Raw genomic sequence first — 18,630 nt, 5'->3', positions numbered from 1 at the left:
AGAAACACAAATACTCTATCACCGGCATGGAGTGAAGGGCTGGCTGTAATTTAACAGATACAAGGTACAATCAGAGCAAGCCCTGCAAGCCTCCCTAATGACAGACTAGTGTGCATTTGGCCTGTGCACACAGACTGGACAATTAACTAGTGTGCAGCTGATACTGCAAACAGACAGATAGGAAAAATGCAGTGTCCCAGTAGCAACTAAGACTTAGAACTGCAATCAAGATGATTTGCTAACTGCAGATCTTAACACTATCTCTCTGCTATGTAAGCTCACGAGCAGGGCCCTCTTACTCATGTGATTTTCCTTCCCTTAGCATTACTTTCAGCACTTAACCCTTGACTTCTGCCACCATACTACATACAGTATTTGATGGTAATAACTGCTATTGCAGAAAAATTTATATACCATTTACTCATCCTGCATTGTCTTGTTCAAAATGTCACTGTTCTCTTGTTCTGCTAATTTTTTTATGAACTTTGTAAGGTACTGAGGAACCCTGTTGGTGCCATAGAAATAAAGGATAATAATAATTATTGGTATTATTATTATATTCTCTACATATTTATATAGAATTTAGAGTGATTAAATTGTCCTAGAAAGTTGTTTTAAAGTTTATGGGATATATATGCTTGAGTAAGATATTTTTATATAATTCCTCAGTGGTTGAAGTGTTAGATAAATAACGTTATATTATATGTCTATAAAAATGTTTTGTTACATCAGCAACTGAGAGAGTCATTACTCACTGACATGCTTTTGTTATGTCAGTACGTTCTCCTGATGTAGTCATCTGTCAATGAATCACGGGACACTCTGAAACTCCTCCTTCCATTAAAACCAATTTTTGGAAACCATTTTTTTTTTCAAATATATATATAATGAAATTATTTTCAAGAATTTTATGAACAAATAATGGATAATTACACATCTTTTCCAGAATTCCATATTGTGGCTTTTTCTACTATATCAGCGTATAATTCAATTTTGTTCACTGTGTTTCTTTTATTATATCTAATGGGTCTCATAGCAAATTCTGTTATAATTACGATCATATATATAGATAAACAATTGCACACCCCAATGTATCTGTTCCTTGGTAATTTGTCCTTACTAGATCTTTGTTACACAACAGTCACTGTCCCTAAGCTGCTGTACATGTTACTGTCTGGGAATTACACCGTGTCCTACATACAGTGCTTAACCCAGATGTATTTTGTTGATATGTTTGTCAGCACAGAAATTCTCCTTTTTATGACAATGGCCTATGACCGGTATGTTGCTATATGTAATCCCTTACACTATCACCGTATATTCAACAGGACACTTTGTGTACAACTCATGGCTGCCCTATGGGTGTCTGGTTGCTTAAATTCTTTTTTTATTACATTATCAGCAACAAATATGTCTTTCTATTATTCATACACAATCCACCGATACTTCTGTGACGCTAAATTTTTCATGGACATTGCAAGCGTCAACAAGGAAATGTTTGTTATAGCGGTATATGTAGAATTGTTGGTATTAGGCTGCTGCCCGTTCTTCTGCAGTTTGTTGTCCTATATAAAAATAATTAGCGCCATCCTGAAGATTAAATACAGAGATGGCAGGAGAAAGGCCTTCTCCACCTGCTCATCCCACCTCACGGTCCTCACCATATTTTATGGGACAGGTACATCTGTGTACATAATGCCATCATCAGACCATTACAGAGTCCTGGAGATGATCTTCACTGTACTGTACACTGTAGTTACACCCATGTTAAACCCGCTGATATACTGTCTACAGAATAAAGATGTAAAGAAGGCAATAAAGAGATGCATTTGATTTAAACTAAGAGCAATAATTAATTAGTTATTGAAAATGTTAATTAATTATTATATCCTAATAGTAATAAACAACATTGTGAAAAAATTACTCATTTTATCTGTCGTCCAACACCGGACTATCCTGCAGGTAATATCTCACCATTTTGTGTAATAAAACAAGTACAAATCATTATTGCATAAAGGTTTGGTTGAAAATAACAAATAGTGCAAGACCTGGGGGGAGATTTGCCCCAAGGGTGGATTTCCTAAGGGGCAGTTATACCAAACCATATGTTATGTTTTTTTTACATTTTGAATTGATATATTTGCAAAACACGTAATTTACTAAGAGTCTAATTGTTCATCAGTCCTCACTTAGATTAAATTGCATTACATAAAACCATAGTGCTGATTTTTGTATATGGAAGAGAAGGTATAAAACCATTCCATGTATTACATGGAAGTCTACCAAAGTGCATGACGAACTGCTGCTTATTTGCACCCCAAAAAATATGTGGTTTTAATAGGTAAGATAGCTGAAATCGCTTGCCTTTATACGTAGCTATCAGGCATGCAAACAGAGGGGGCTTAGGCCATGCTAACCATACAAGATCAACCAATTTTCATCTACATTATGCTAAAACTTTACATTTATAAGACTTTTTCCATATTAACCACTTGCGTGGAGCAGTCGCATCAGTTGTGAAAACACCAGGTTGAGGTTTTTCCTGATACGGTCCCATCTGACACGTTCAATCGGAAATTCCCAATGAGCGGCTGCTGAAAGATTGTCTTCCAGCAGCCGCAATCTCAGGTGGACCTCCTGGCCATGGCCTGCAACAGAAATCTCAGGGCCCAGTACACTGATGTCTCTGGGGGCCCCATCTTCTCACCACCAACCCTGATCACGCACATCCCTTCCCTGCATGTGTGATATGTGAAACATGATACTTTTAACTGAAAGATATGCCAGCCTTTAAATAAATTTAAAATACACTATGACTTCCACACTGTCTCTCTGTCACTGAGGATGCAGGCTGTAGTTCTTGCCTGCCGCCTCTTGCAAGGTCATCTTGATGACAGTGAGGTGGATGCTTCAGGGGTAGGAGGGATGGTGTCTGTAGTCAGCCATCCTTAGTTGTCAGCCCCTCATCACCTTCCTCAAATTCAGCCTCTCATCACCATCAGCTCAGAAGTCCCCCCATCACCTTTCTCTATCCCCAGCCCCCACCTTCAGTCCCCAGCCCCTATCACCATCTGCCATCAGCCCCCCATCCCCAGCCCCCATCACATTCCTCTGCATCCAGCCCGTCAAATTCTGCCCCCAGCCTCCATCACCTTCATCTGCCCCAGCCTCCTTCATCTTCCTCTGCCCTCTTCACCTTTCTCTGTCCCCAGGCACCATCACCTTCCTCTGCATCCAGCCCCTATCACCTTCATCTGCCCCCAGCCTCCTTCATATCCTCTGCCCCATCACCTTCCTCTGCTTCCAGCCTTTGCCACCTTCTGCCCCAGCCCCCATCATGTTCCTCTACCCTCAGCCTCCTTCACTTTCCTCTGCATCCAGCCTGTCACCTTCTGCCCCCAGCCCTCATCACCTTTCTCTGTTCCCTTCACCATCTTCCAACCCCAGCCCCATTCCTAATGGCAGCCTCAACTCAACTCCTTACTACTGCAGTGGTGCAGCCAAAACTAGCACAGCAGCTCTGCCTGCCTGACGGCCAGCCAGGGAGCTATACACTTCCGCTCAAGCAGGGAACATGTGCGGCAATGTGACCTATGATGTCATGCCGCCACTTCACAGAATTAAAGGTTATGCCTGGCCCAGGCCAGAGCTGAGCCACCTGGAAGAACCCAGCACTGCCCGGGCCAGGCTACAGGATGTTAGGATCTGGGTTTGTTGAGCACCCAGATTGGTAATAGGAGCAGACACCTGAACAGATTTAAACTGAAAAGTTGTTTTTTTAATGGGTGAATTTGAAGACATGCACACAGATAAAATAAAGTCCAGAATATAGTTAGGAAAGTGATGACTAGAAACTGTAGTGAAGTATGAATGGGTAATGTCTAGGTAATGACAGATCTAATAAAAAGTATTTGTAATCCAATGGGTCAATGCAAGGCTGCAGACAGGATACCAGGTTACAAGTTGATACAGGTGAGATGAAATCCAGAGAGGTTATGAAGTAATTTGAATAGTAGTAGCTGTTGTGTTAACTGGAGAGTTGTACTGAGATGGGTAGTGTAGAAACTGGATTAGCTGTAACAAGAGCCAACAGAGAGCAAGGTAAGCAGAGGCAGTGTAGGTACAGGGTTAACTGCACACTCAGGTCTGCTGGCAGGGGAAGTGTTGATAGAATGGGAAGGATGGTTCCAGCAGGAGGCTAGGAGCAGGCTGAGCGGTGAAGGCAGCTAAGAAGCTGGGATCCAGCAAGAGCACAGGCAAGCCCTGGAACAGACAGGTCTCAGGAGCACAGGAACTCTCTCACAGCATGTGCTGTGAAGCACGTTGCAAGGCTATAACTCCCTTAAGTACCCAGTGCAGGATCGTGATAGGTCGGAGAGAGCATGTGACACACCAGGATTGGAGCATCTAAATCACATGACCAGAAGCAAGATGGCGGTGCCCATACCAGAGCAGAATGGAAACACCACCAGACTTACCCCAGCCAGAATGACACAGTGCCTGCGGGACACTTTGCACAGCCAATGCCTGCCGCCAGACACCAGCCTCTCCACCGGAAGGACCACACCACAGCGCTCTCACAGGTAATACCCATCGTTGCCTATTCCAGAAAACCCTGGTCGTAACACAGGTGAGCTGTGGCTGGGTGGCGGCTATGGGTCCTGGTGGCCGCGGCTGGAACAGTAAGTCTGACCTCCATGTTTTGTGCCCATCTGGACCTTGGGGCCCAGTACAGGTGTCCCCTTAGTCCCCCCCTGTGGCCGGGCCTGCTCCCAGCCCCTCTGCACATTGCATCCTCCCCTATTGTATGCCCAGCAGCACCACACCCACCACCACCCTCATTGGCTACAGAGAGGAGCAGTCACCTCAGAAAAGTAAAGCAAGCATCCCTGAGGCACCAGTGTATACCTGGCAGTTGCAGAGAAGGGTAGCTACCAGGGACATATAAATATAGACGAGCCTCTGCTCCCCTAGCACTTCGTGATTGCTGATCTATCAGAAAGTAAATATTATATAATATTAATATTGTTCCTAATTGCATGTGTCCTTTTGATTATGGTGCACCCATATTGATCAAGAATATAGGTATGGGATGAGGAGTAGGGATGATTACATAGTTTAAAAGTGTTTAGAATTCCAGTCCATGCACAGTATGCTATTAATGTTGCTATTTTGATGACATACTGTATTTTTTTTTGTGAAGAAAATCATGGATAAGTTAGAAATAAATGTTCTTGACCTAATGCAATCACATATAAGCTTTTTCAACCTGGGTTGGTGCTGTCTATCTGTTTTTTTAGTAGACTTACAGATGTGTCGTCATTAGAGATGAGCAGTTTGGTTTCCTGAAAACTGAACACATCCAAACATAAGGGAAACGGGTGGTTCTGAGTCCCGGGTTGGGTCTCAAAGCGTCATCTTCCCGGAGTCGGATCTCACATGTTTTGTATTACATATAAAAGTCCCGACCTTGTAATTGGGCAACATTTCACACAGGAGATTAGAGGGAGAGGGTGTTGGACTGTGGGCTGTAGCCCTGTGATGCCATTAGCACACCATCAGGGCACCATCAGATTACCATTAAATTAGGAGGAGTTAGTTTAGATTTAAGAGTTTAATAGGTAGATCTGGAGACAGGAGTAGGTGTCTGGGAAATGTGACTTCAGGCATCTTTGTAACCTGCACCTTCCTGCCAGTGGCGTAACTACGGAGGGTGCAGGGGGTGCGGATCCTATGGGGCCCGGTGGCTTATGGGGCCCAGCGGCCCAGCGATCGCACTCCCTGCACCCTCCATTTGCCGGGCACCTGCTGAGATTGTGTTACTAGCGGGCGCCCGGCTCCTTCTCTTTTCTCTCCCTATAGGCACCAGCAGAACCCGGACGACAGAGCTCACTCCTGAGCTCCGGCTTCTGGGTCCTGCAGTGCACTATGGGAGTGACGTCATGACGTCACTCCCATAGTTCCGAGGAGCGGGCGCCGGGGATGGATGTCAGCAGCAGGCACTGGAGCGGGGTTTAAGGTAAGTTTTTTTTATTTGTGTGTATGTCGGTGTGCGGCAGGGGGGCGGCCTTGCTACTGGGGGCATAATATGGGGGCATTACAGGGGCCTGCCTCACTACTTGGGTACATAATATGGGGGCATTACAGGGGCCTGCCTCACTACTTGGGTACATAATATGGGGGCATTACAGGGGCCTGCCTCACTACTGGAGGATTAATATGGGGGCATAATATGGGGGTATTACAGGGGCCTGCCTCACTACTGGGGGCATAATATGGTGGCATTACAGGGGGCATAATAGGGGCTTTACTACTGGGGGCATAATATGGGGGCATTACAGGGACCTGCCTCACTACTGGGGGCATAATATGGGGCCATTACAGGGGCCTGCCTCATTACTGGGGGCATAATATGGGGGCATTACAGGGGCCTGCCTCACTACTGGGGCATAATATGGGGGCATTACAGGGGCCTGCCTCACTACTGGGGGCATAATATGGGGGCATTACAGGGGCCTGCCTCACTACTGGGGCATAATATGGGAGCATTACAGGGGCCTGCCTCACTACTGGGGGCATAATATGGGGGCACAACAGGGGGCATAATAGGGGCTTTACTACTGGGGGCATAATATGGGTCACTACAGGGGGCATTACAGGGGCCTTACTACTGGGGGCATAATATGGGTCACTACAGGGGGCATTACAGGGGCCTTACTACTGGGGGCATAATATGGGGGCATTACTGGGACCTTACTACTGGCAGCACTGCAGGGGGCACTACTACAGGGGGCATTACTTTTAGGGGCATTACTACACGGGGCATTATTACTACTGGGGACACTGCGTAAGGGGCACCATTACAGTGGCCATTGCATAAGGGACACCATTACAGTGGGCATTTAGTGTTTTAGGGGAACTACTGTGGGCAATGTGTAAGACCTAAGTTAGGGGGGCCCCTTAAAAATGTTGCTATGGGGCCCAAAAAGTTCTAGTTACGCCCCTGCTTCCTGCATTACACTATATTGTTTATCTGTCTAAAAAATACTCTGCGGTGTTTTAAACTGCTGCAACCCAAGTTATACATAAAAAGAAAATTGCAAACAAATATTTTTTTTTCCTGTTTAATACAAACAAACCTGCAGTCTTTTCTAATTGAATTGAAAAAATTATATTGTGTATATCAAAAAGTTATTTGTTAAGACAAGAGTAACGCAGCGTATATTACTGTTCTGTGTATGTTGGCGCCCCCCCATCATCTGCACCCCAAAACAATTCTCACAAAGACCTGTTCCTGCAAGTGCATGCAACCGGAAGTGACGCGGGATAGTCATGTGGACGGCGCTGGCGCAGCAAAGGATCATGGACAATGTAGTTGATTTCTGTATAGAGATCAGCTGTGCCGGCGCCGATCTGATTGGACAGGGGGGGTTTTTAAGGGATAGGAAATCAGAAACATACACTCACCATTTCGTACTTACCTTGAAAAAGACCCCAGAACGGGGGTCGAAACGCGTCGGTAGAACGGGAACCTCGGCGGCTGACGGGGATCATGATTGACACGGACCCAGGCTGGGGAGCTGTATCACTGAAGTGACCGGGACTTCTATTGATGTTTTACACCACATGCTCCTTTCAAGCACGGATCCGGTAAACGTTACCTTTGTTGCCTCCTTGGGGATCCCTGTGTGATTGTTCATTCACTTGTTTTTATGTTTATATTTTATTAAACTGTACTTCATCATATGCATATTATATTTCTTTTCTGGGTACACTGTGATTGGTCTTGAGAGCTTACAAATCCAGAGTTCATCTCGATCTGCAGTCCCAGATTATCTATTATCATCTGGTCTTATAGGAGCGCAGGTTATATGATCACTATATGATTTTATACCGTATTGTCCATCCATACTGGCTTACTTGGAACTTGAATTTATCAGCAGTGAGTAGTCCCCTTTTTTGGTCCAAGGAGATGCGGATAACCTATACCTCTGGGACAATTGTTTGCCATCTCTATTGAATCATTATACCCAGATTTCTATATTCAGAGGAACTTTTGTCATCCACCCAGAAACTGGTTCATTTTATTTGTTATTCATTTTTTATTTTATTCAGTATCAAAAGTGGTTTATTATATCACTGCATTGTTTTAATTTATGTCCTGAGGAGCTGCAGTTCTAACAGGTCTATTGTTATTGAAATAAATTAATTCATATTACTTTTCTGGTTTGTTCATATGGTCAGGTGTTTATAGGCGCAGACACTAGTGTTTTTTACATGATTAATAACAACACCCATTGGTAGCTTGTTTTGTAGGGCCCAAACAAATCAAGCACTTCAGCCACAAAGTTGCAGTTCCTGTTGCTGAAGTGATTGATTTGTTAAACTCTGCAAGTGTTTTTTAAAATACAACATATTGGCCCAAGGACAATTCCATCATGTGCCACTTTTTATCATGGGTTTTAGCAAAATTGTGCATGTTTGACAGGCAGTGTACTATATATTACTGTACTTTACTGGAGTATTCATGTTATTTTTGTATCTTGCAATGCATCCCATCAGCAGCTTCTCATCCAAGCACATAGGGCCCATTCCCTGCAGCTTCTCAGCAGATACAGACTAGTGTCATCAAATCATATAATTAATTATTTAATATGAATATGCTTTTACTCTGCCTTAAATTGTCAGTAATCAGTCGGATTGGGGTTTTGGATGCTTGTTAATTGGTGATGATTTATTTTCCATTTCTCTAATTTATTTTTTTATAGTTAAATTATTAACACTAATCAATCAATTATTCAATCAATCTCTTTTGGATTCTTATTTTTTAATGGTTTGTTCAATTGATAACTTTTTTATTTTTAGCTATATTTTGTAATCAATCAATCTCATTTGGGTTCCTGTTTTATAGGGATTTGTTCCATTTGTCAAATTCTTTTAATTTATAGTTATATTCTCTAATCAATCCATCAATTAATCAATCAATCTACCTCATTGGTATTTTGGATGCTTGTTTTTTGGTAGTGTTTTTTTTTTCTTTTTTCGGATTTACATTTTTCAATTAAATTATATTAATACAATTCATCAATCTTATTTGGATACTTATTTTTTAATGGTTTACTAATTTATTTCTGTTTCAATTTATAGTTGTATTCTGTAATCAAATCAATCAATTTTATTTGGATTCTTGTTGTTTAATGATTTTTTTCCATATATATATATATATATATATATATATATTAAATTTATAGATATATACTATAATCAATCAATGAATCAATTAATCAATCAGTCAAGAAATGCTTCACCTAGCTTCCAGTAAATAGTACTCCACATCCACTTACCTGTGCTGGCCTCTGGCCTCTGATCTAATTTTTGATTAATGAAAACATCCTATAGCATTGTATAGTTTATATTAAACTGCCATCCTGTCTGCCACTGCAGTACCACTATGTTTCCTAGATGTGCTATATTCTCTTTTAAACTGACTGCCATGTGTTTATGCCACAGCTCTGTCACTGCAGCCTGTGGCGAATATGGGTGAAAACTGAAAAAAATAATGTGAGCTGTCTGGTGGTGAAAATTGACTGGAAATGACTGGAAATTAATGTAATTGAGGTTAATAATACTGCAGGAACAAAAACAGGCCCAATTTAAATGTTTTTAGCTATTTTGATCAATTTTTAAAGAAATCTAGATCTACAACCTAAACACTTAAGGGTGGTTCTTGCAAACCCAAAACCTTTGAGTGTGGTTTTGGTTAAATCAAAGCCAAAACACTGGAGTCTGTGCACATATCCAATATGCCATATGGCGTGAGATGCCCCACATGGCTTAGATGGACAGAGAACAGTAAATATTTTCCCTTAAATTTTGCATCTTAGGCGCATCACAGGTTCAGGGAAATGGTGCTCACTTTGTAGTAGAGATTGTAGACCGCAACTTTAATCACACAGGAATTAGTTCCATACATGTGCAGTTTTGCAGATTAAGCACAGCGGAACTTGGTATGATGAAGAGACGCGGCTGTTTTTCATACAGATTCAGACTCAGTTGCACAGGGATGTACAAAAGTCGCAAACCACATAAGATGCACATGTTGAAGGAAAAGGACGCTCATTACAGCCGAGTCACCCATTACCCGGAGAGAGGATATTTGGCACGGCTGAAGCCACAATAAGATAGGACACATCTGTGTATTGATAACAGAAAATAAAAATGTAACCAGTTCTTATAGACGCCATCACTGAGTGAGTTTTTATTAGTTATTATTTTTACAATGATATTTTGTTACTCTCCAATTTGTTAAAAATGGCAAAACATACAAATGGGGGAGGGGATGTGACCAGTATCAGGAGTTGTGTCACACGACAACATATACATACAGTATATGTGACAATGATCATATAATAAAACAATAATAACACTGATTTGTGATGTTAGAATAAAAACTGGGTTAACAACTCCCTATCTCTCCACATGGATTCTATAGTTATTTAGTTATTTAGTTGTTCTTATAAGAGATAATATCAACATTCTTGGCTATTATAGCACCACGCCAACACATAGAAAATAAATACTTTGATATTGTATATTAATTTTTTTTATAATAAACTTGAATATACAATATCAAAGTATTTGGGAGAGATTGATCAAACCTTGGAGAAAAGTAAAGTGGAAAGAGATAAGGTCCACTCCCAACCAATCAGCTCCTAGCTTTCAGTTTTCAAACACTCTCTTTCCACACTCTCACACTATCTCTTTCCACTTTATCTCTCTCCATACTTTGATACATCTCCCTCGTTATTTCAATGTGTTGGCGTGGCGAGCATTTTAAAACTGCTGGTCAAGGCTACCGATCATTGGCGGCATTGACAACTCACTCCTTAGTAAATCTACCCCCCAAGTTCCCTTGTTGCGCTTTCTGGTGAATGCAATGATTGTCATCACACTGCGAGCTCTACGTAGCAAGTTTCACCCATTAGAGGTGCTGTGGGTTTACCTTCCAATGCTGATCCTCCTTGAGCACTGAACAAAGACACAGTCATCAGACTATACTGTCTCCGCTGGTGCCTCTGACCTACTGAATGTTCTTTTGTTTTGATTGTTCCATAAAGCCTATAGGCAAAGATAAAACAGATAGTTGGCCTGGCCTTATGTTGAAGAGCATTTTCAGGGAACAAAGAACTGGATTTCTATGATTGCTCAAAGGGGAATACAAAAGTGAATGCAGGGCCTTATAATTCACCAAGCAGAACCGGAGGACGTCTGTGGGTCAGTCTGCCATCCGCCAACATCAGAGCGATTTCACCATAAAGTGCAGCTTATTTTGCTTAATGACCTAATATAATCTCCATATACAGTACATCTTTCCAGGATAATAGTGTCACTTGGCTGTGGACCACCTGGATTTACCTGGAGACTATATTACAACTTTGCGTTAACCAGGATAATAGTTTCCAACTGGGATAATAGTTTCCTATACATCTGTTTTATCTGAAAGCCTTTTACATATATTGGACCACTGGAATTGATTATGTGATGGGTAAATAATCACACTTTGAAGGAACAGTATTACTAAGCAGTACCCACACTTAAAAAAATCTTATTAGTGCTATTGATACATTTTAGTGCTAGTGATACATGTAACTAATCTCTTTACCTTGTTACAAAGTTATATTGTCTATATAAAACTCACTTTCTGTGGGGGGGATTAAATTGTTTTTATCGTGACTATTAGTAATGGGCGCCCAGCGGAGCAATTTAAATGTTCCTCCAATACGGCTCAAGTCCCACGGCCACCTACATTTCTGCTCGCAACCTCCAGAGGCTAAACCCAGTGCGATAATTAATGGGTACCTAAAACAATGGAATTGTTTCGTTGGGCGCCCATGTGAGTTTGTATTAACTCATTTTATTTCCTTTGTTATTATTCAGAGTTTCTTATTGTTTTATATGCATATTATTAATTGTTATAATACATCTGACTCTTTCTATTAATTTAATAACCAGACTGACAACATGCGCTAGCGCTGTCTGATTTGACTTCTTTTTATTGTTAAATATGCTATATGCAAATTCACCATCAGTATGCAAATTGGGCTGTGAGTTGTCATTCTTGAATATTTAAGTGGTATCTTTTTATACAACAGCTTTTATTTATTCTTTCTTGATCTTGAGCACTGGAACTGTTTAGTTTTTTATACTATTAACAATGGATACTCGTGATAGTATCTTTCTACAGTATTTATATATATTTACATGTACAGAATATAGATACTGGGACACTGGTGCATTTTGGAGGGGGGGGGCAAACTGGTATCTTGCCTCGTGCCCCATGGGGTCTTAATCCGGATCTTGTAAAATGGTTAAATCTAAAAAAAAAACTGTCAAATTATTTACAAGGTCTTTTCCATTACAGCATTCATATACATTACATGGTAGAAAAATTAACCCATTTTCACTTCTTAGATGACAGATCACAACTTTTGGAAGTGTTTCTAACACAAAACCGATCATAAGTGCACAGTAACTGCATATTATAGTGCATTTCATAATGCACCGACTGTAACAGTTTACATACAATGGTTTAGAGAAATACAACATAGGGGGTATATTTACTAAAGTGAGAGTTTAGCAACCAATCAGATTCTAGCTATTATATTCTAAAAGGTGCTAGTTAAATGTTAAGTAGAATCTGATTGGTTGCTATAAGCAACATCTACACTTCTAAAAACTCTCACCTTAGTAAATATACCCCATATACTAATCTGGATACTAAAAGAAAATAACAGTCAAATTCAGTACTAATAGATAATAATAATACTAACAGATAATAATCATCATCAACATTTATTTATTTATTTATTTAGAAGACACCTGCAATGTGGCACCAGGTAATCATGCAGGTATGAATTACAGAAATATAAAAAGCAAACATAACATCCAAAAATATAATAAAACATAATAGCACATACATGACCATATTAGAATCATGCACTAGCAGTTACACCTGAATAACAGATATATGTACAAAATTGAAAGGAACATACAAGGTAAAGTGTTTGATTGGAGTACAAAACTATAATAGACACATGGACCTGGGTGTGCAACATTCAAGTATCACTTCCATGCAACGTCTTGACAAAACTACTACATCCAACTACCCTACACATTACCTACATCATAAGTCTCAACTGACCCAATTACATACATGTGCACTACTTCAATTGCAACAAACCAAATACAGTATTTCTATGTAACACTATTTTATCTGCAGCAGCTGCCTTCCCTCTCATTAAGACCCATAAAGTCGGTTTGAGACTCATGAAAAGAGAGTGACTAGGAGCTATATAGCTAAAAGCCAGTAAACATAGTTTGCAACAGACACCCCTGGTGTTGACTGTAATAGGCAGAATGAGGTTTTAAAACAGAATTCATTATAATATTAACGTGCACCACTGAGTTTGGAGTTTGTATATACAAGAACTATTAAAACATTTTTAGTGGGATGGAATACCATTCCTAGTTGCTGTCGTAGTCTAATATCCATTAATACCATCAAAGCTCAGTTGGATGATTTAGTACCCCAATTATAAAAGATACTGATATTAATGTCTCTCCAGTCAGCACCCCTTCTGTCTGTCCAGCCAGCACTCCTTTTGTCTCTCAAGACAACACCCTTTCTGTCTCTCAAGACAACACCCTTTCTGTCTCTCCAGCCAGCAACCTGTCTCTCCAACCAGCACTCCTTCTTTCTTTCCAGCCAGCCCCCACATCCAGTCCCCTGCAGCCCACAGACACTTTCCTTCTCTTGTACCTTTTGGCTGCTTCTCTTCATGCTGCAGATGGCTCCTTTGTCAGTGGGTGGTGTGCATGCCTTGTCTCAATTAAAAAAAATTTTATTGTGCTAGGATGACCCCACAGTTATGGGTAGGATGGATCCATTTACTGTATAACCACTACCTGTGGCGCTGCAGTGATGAGCAGGGTGCAGGCACCCATTATAGATGGCTCTCTCTGTGCCCCCCGGACAGCTGGCACCCAGAGACCAATGCTTCCATGACCTCCAGGAGTTCTGCCATTGTGCATCTCTCCAGTTATCAGTGAGGTTGGGCCACCTTCTCTGTCCAGGTCCAGGACTCTAGTCCTTCCAGTCCTCCACTGATGGTGACCCTGGTATAAAGATATCTGACACTATTCTAAATAAATGGGACAGCATTAATGATACTGGCATGTCGCAAATAATATAACAACAAAATAATTAATAAAATACAGTTAAAAAAATACAAACATAATTTCCATATACAGTAGATCTAGTTCTGCATAATATATAAACCCATTTTATAGTGATGATTGCTATCTATTAAATTTAAGGCTAAATACCTTTAGGTTTATTTCAACATTCCAGTTATATTAGCTCACATCATACTGACTAGAAGCCAATCTCCCAACACACCTCAAAATAGCTTAACAAATTAATAGAAGAGGGAATAACAGAATTATAGAATAATCACATTACATGCACAGGGGACCAATGATCACCTATCTCCTGTTCCTCAGTGGTATAGTGTATGTTATTTATAGTTTCCTTCATTGACTCAGTGTAACACAAGCTGGAACTTGGAGTTATCCTGTCTGCAATTCCAATGGTAAGTCCTGCTCTTCTCCATATCATTCTATAACACTGAGTATGGGGGAATAACATTTAATACATAGCAGAAAAGAGCTAATTTCTATGGGGTGCAATGCAAAGGGGGCAAATACATGTATTATTTTTTGCATGCAGGGCAAATTCTGTCTGCTTCTGCCTATAGCCCACAAATACTGAACCAGGGCCACCAACAAAAATCTCAGGGCCTTGTACACTGATGTCTCTGTGGACCCAACCCCCCGACCCCAAACCAACACATCCCACCCCTGCATGTGTGATATGTGAAGCATGATATGTTAACTAAAAGATATGCCATGATAATGTTGGTTTATTGGGGAGCTCCTAAAGTGGATTATACAACTCTATATGGGATCCAATTCCCCCTTCTTATAGTATAATTTTTATTCCTATTACATAGAGAGTTGTGAGGTGATAAGGGTGAAGTTTTTATTCCTCCCATCGGGCCTCCCATCGGGCCCCCAGCCCCATCACCTTCCTCTGCACCCAGCCCCATCACCTTCCTTCACCCGTGGGATCCGGTGCTCAACACCAATAATACAGTGCATATAATAGCTGCCTTCCTTCCATTGCACCAGTTTGTTTGGCAGGTGTCAAAACTAGAATTAAGGAACTGAGGACTGAAGAAGCCGAAAGGACAAATTTCACCAGGGCCATCACTAGGATACCATTGCTTGTTACCTGTCTATAAAGCCTTGAATGGTCAGGTCTGCTGCCCACTCTTCTGCTGACTGATTTCTAGCTCCCAGGAGCCATGATCTAGACAGATAAACTTATTCTCTATTGTCTTTATTGTATGTGTATTTTAAAATTTTTAGATGTATAGGAGTATTTGATATTCTACTCCATAGTATTGTTTCTACAGATATATACATACACATTGATTTGGAGTGATTAAATTGCTTGTTGTTTTGAAGTTTATAGAATAGATGCTTGAGTAAGATACTTTTATATAATTCTTCAGTTTTTGAAGTGTTATATAAATGATTTTGCTATATTGCAGGTGTCTATATAAATTTGGTTACATCAACAACTGAGAGAGTCATTACTCACTGTCATGTCGTATCCATACCCATGTGCTCCCCTGATGATGTCATCTGTCAAGGAATCACAGGACACTTTGACCAGTCAACGCCAGAATCTTAAAATAATAATAAACATTTAATGACTAATGGATAATTACACATCTTTTCCAGAATTCCATATTGTGGCTTTTTCTAATACATCAGCGTATAATTCATTTTTTTTCACTGTGTTTCTATTTTTATATCTGATGGGTCTGATGGCAAATTCTGTTATAATAACAGTTATATATATGGATCAGCACTTACACACCCCAATGTATCTGTTTCTCTGCAATTTGTCCTTAATAGATCTTTGTTACACAACAGTCACGGTCCCTAAGCTGCTGTACATGTTACTGTCTGGTAACTACATCGTGTCCTTCATACAGTGCTTTACCCAGATGTATTTTTTTGATCTATTTGCTGTCACCGAAGTTGTTCTTTTGTCCACAATGGCCTATGACCGGTATGTAGCTATATGTAAACCTTTACACTATCACCGTATATTCTGCTGGAAACTTTGTGTACAACTCACGGCTGCCCTATGGGTATCTGGATGTTTAAATTCTTTTCTAGTTACATTATCAGCCTCAAATGTGTCTTATTCTTATTCATATATAATTCACCAACACTTCTGTGATACTAAATCTCTCATGGACATTGCAAGCGCCAACAAGGAGCTGCTTTTTATAGTGGTATATGTAGAATTGTTGGTATTTGGCTGCTGCCCGTTCTTCTGCAGTTTGTTGTCTTATATAAAAATAATTAGCGCCATCCTGAAGATTAAATCCAGAGATGGCAGGAGAAAAGCCTTCTCCACCTGCTCATCCCACCTCACGGTCCTCACCATATTTTATGGGACAATTACCTCTGTCTTTATGATGCCATCCTCAGACCACTACAGAGTCCTGGAGATGATCTTCACTGTACTGTACACTGTAGTTACACCCATGTTTAACCCGCTGATATACAGTCTACAGAATAAAGATGTAAAGAATGCAATAAAGAGATGCATTTGGTTAAAAATAAGAGCAATAATTAACTTGATTAATTTAAATTGTTTATTAAATATTATATCCTAATAGTAATTAAAAAAAAAAACTTTGTGAAAAATGTACTTCTGTTATCTGTCTTCCAACACAGGACTATCCTGCAGGTACTATCTGACCATCCTGCAGCATAAAACAAGTGCAAGTCATTATTGGATAGAGGTTTGGATGAAAATATCAGATAATGGAAGCCCTGGGGGAGATTTGCTAAGGGGCAGTCATGTCAGTCCACATGTTCTTTTGACATTTTGATTAATATATATAATAATTTTTTTAAGGTTTTTAATGAGATAGTTTTTTTTGTTTAATTCACATGAAATTGATACACATGATATAGGTTATGGGCTAGGCCAAAAACACATAATCCGATTTAATAAGCACTATTTATTTAATGATTAGAAAAATTATATTATATTTTTTGAGCACAATATATTTTTTCAAAGTATAGTTTTTCACTTGAGAGCTAGGCATTTATATAATTTTTAGATAAGATAGATTTCAGGTAGTGTGGCACATTATATTAAGGTTTTATTTACATTTATAAACATCATAGTCATTTTAACAAGGAAATCATAAGGTCAAAGAAGTAATCTTAGAACACAATTTTATTTTATTTTTATTACACAACTTATATTTGGCACCATAAGTATATAGACAATTCATAATCCTTTAGGGAATATAATACACTTAGGGGTTAAAGGGATTTAATGATAAATATAGTTTCTTCAATATTGTAACAACTGAGATATTAACACATAATAGAAATAATATATTTTATATATACAGTCATGTGCATAAATATTGGGACATTGACAGAATTTTCATATTTTGGCCTCTATTCACCACCACAATGGCTTTGAAATGAAACAAACACGATGTGCTTTAACTGCAGACTTTCAGATTTAATTTGAGGGTAATTACATCCAAATCAGGTGAACGGTGTAGGAATTACAACCGTGTCTATATGTGCCTCCCACTTTTTAAGGGGCCAAAAGTAATGGGACAAACTAAACAATCCTAAATCTAACTTTCACTTTTTAATACTTTGTTGCAAATCCTTTGCAGGCAATTACAGCCTGAAGTCTGGAACGCATAGACATCACCAGGGTGATGCTCTGCCAGGCCTCTACTGCAAATGTGTTCAGTTCCTGCTTGTTCTTGGGGCAGTTTCCCTTCAGTTTTGTCTTCATCAAGTGAAATGCATGCTCAATGGGATTCAGGTCAGGGGATTGACTTGGCCATTGCATAACATTCCACTTTTTAGCCTTAAAAAACTCTTTGGTTGCTTTTGCAGTATGCTTCGGGTCATTGTCCATCTGCACTGTGAAGCGACGTCCAATGAGTTCTGAAGCATTTGACTGAATATGAGCATATAATATTGCCCAAAACACTTCAGAATTCATTCTGCTGCTTTTGTCAGCAGTCATATCATCAATAAATACAAGGGAACCAGTTCCATTGGCAGCCATACATGCCAATGCCATGACACTACCACCACCATGCTTCACTGATGAGGTGGTATGTTTTGGATCATGAGCAGTTCCTTTCCTTCTCCATACTCTTCTCTTCCCATCACTCTGGTACAAGTTGATCTTTGTCTCATCTGTCCATAGGATGTTGTTCCAGAACTGTAATGGCTGTTTTAGATGTTGTTTGGCAAACTCTAATCTGGTCTTCCTGTTTTTGTGGCTCACCAATGGTTTACATCTTGTGGTGAACCCTCTATATTCACTCTTGTGAAGTCTTCTCTTGATTGTTGACTTTGACACATATACACCTACCTCCTGGAGAGTGTTCTTGATTTGGCCAACTGTTGTGAAGGGTTTTTTCTTCACCAGGGAAATAA

The 18,630-nt window shown here is 40.0% G+C and overlaps 2 protein-coding genes across 2 annotated transcripts; both read left to right on the top strand.

Annotated features, from left to right (window-relative positions):
* Positions 1–921: 921 nt before the first annotated feature.
* On the top strand, positions 922–1,833 carry LOC148534932 (olfactory receptor 5V1-like). The gene has a single exon (XM_088464883.1). It carries the CDS (start codon positions 922–924, stop codon positions 1,831–1,833), a length of 912 nt encoding a protein of 303 aa, XP_088321009.1.
* Positions 1,834–15,842: 14,009 nt separating this feature from the next.
* On the top strand, positions 15,843–16,817 carry LOC148534931 (olfactory receptor 1M1-like). The gene has a single exon (XM_088464823.1). It carries the CDS (start codon positions 15,843–15,845, stop codon positions 16,815–16,817), a length of 975 nt encoding a protein of 324 aa, XP_088320949.1.
* Positions 16,818–18,630: the final 1,813 nt, after the last annotated feature.

The sequence above is a fragment of the Taudactylus pleione genome, unplaced genomic scaffold (genome assembly GCF_031769625.1).
Source record: "Taudactylus pleione unplaced genomic scaffold, aTauple2 ptg000061l, whole genome shotgun sequence".
Taxonomy (NCBI): domain Eukaryota; kingdom Metazoa; phylum Chordata; class Amphibia; order Anura; family Myobatrachidae; genus Taudactylus; species Taudactylus pleione.
This window is presented reverse-complemented; position numbering and strand designations above follow the sequence as displayed.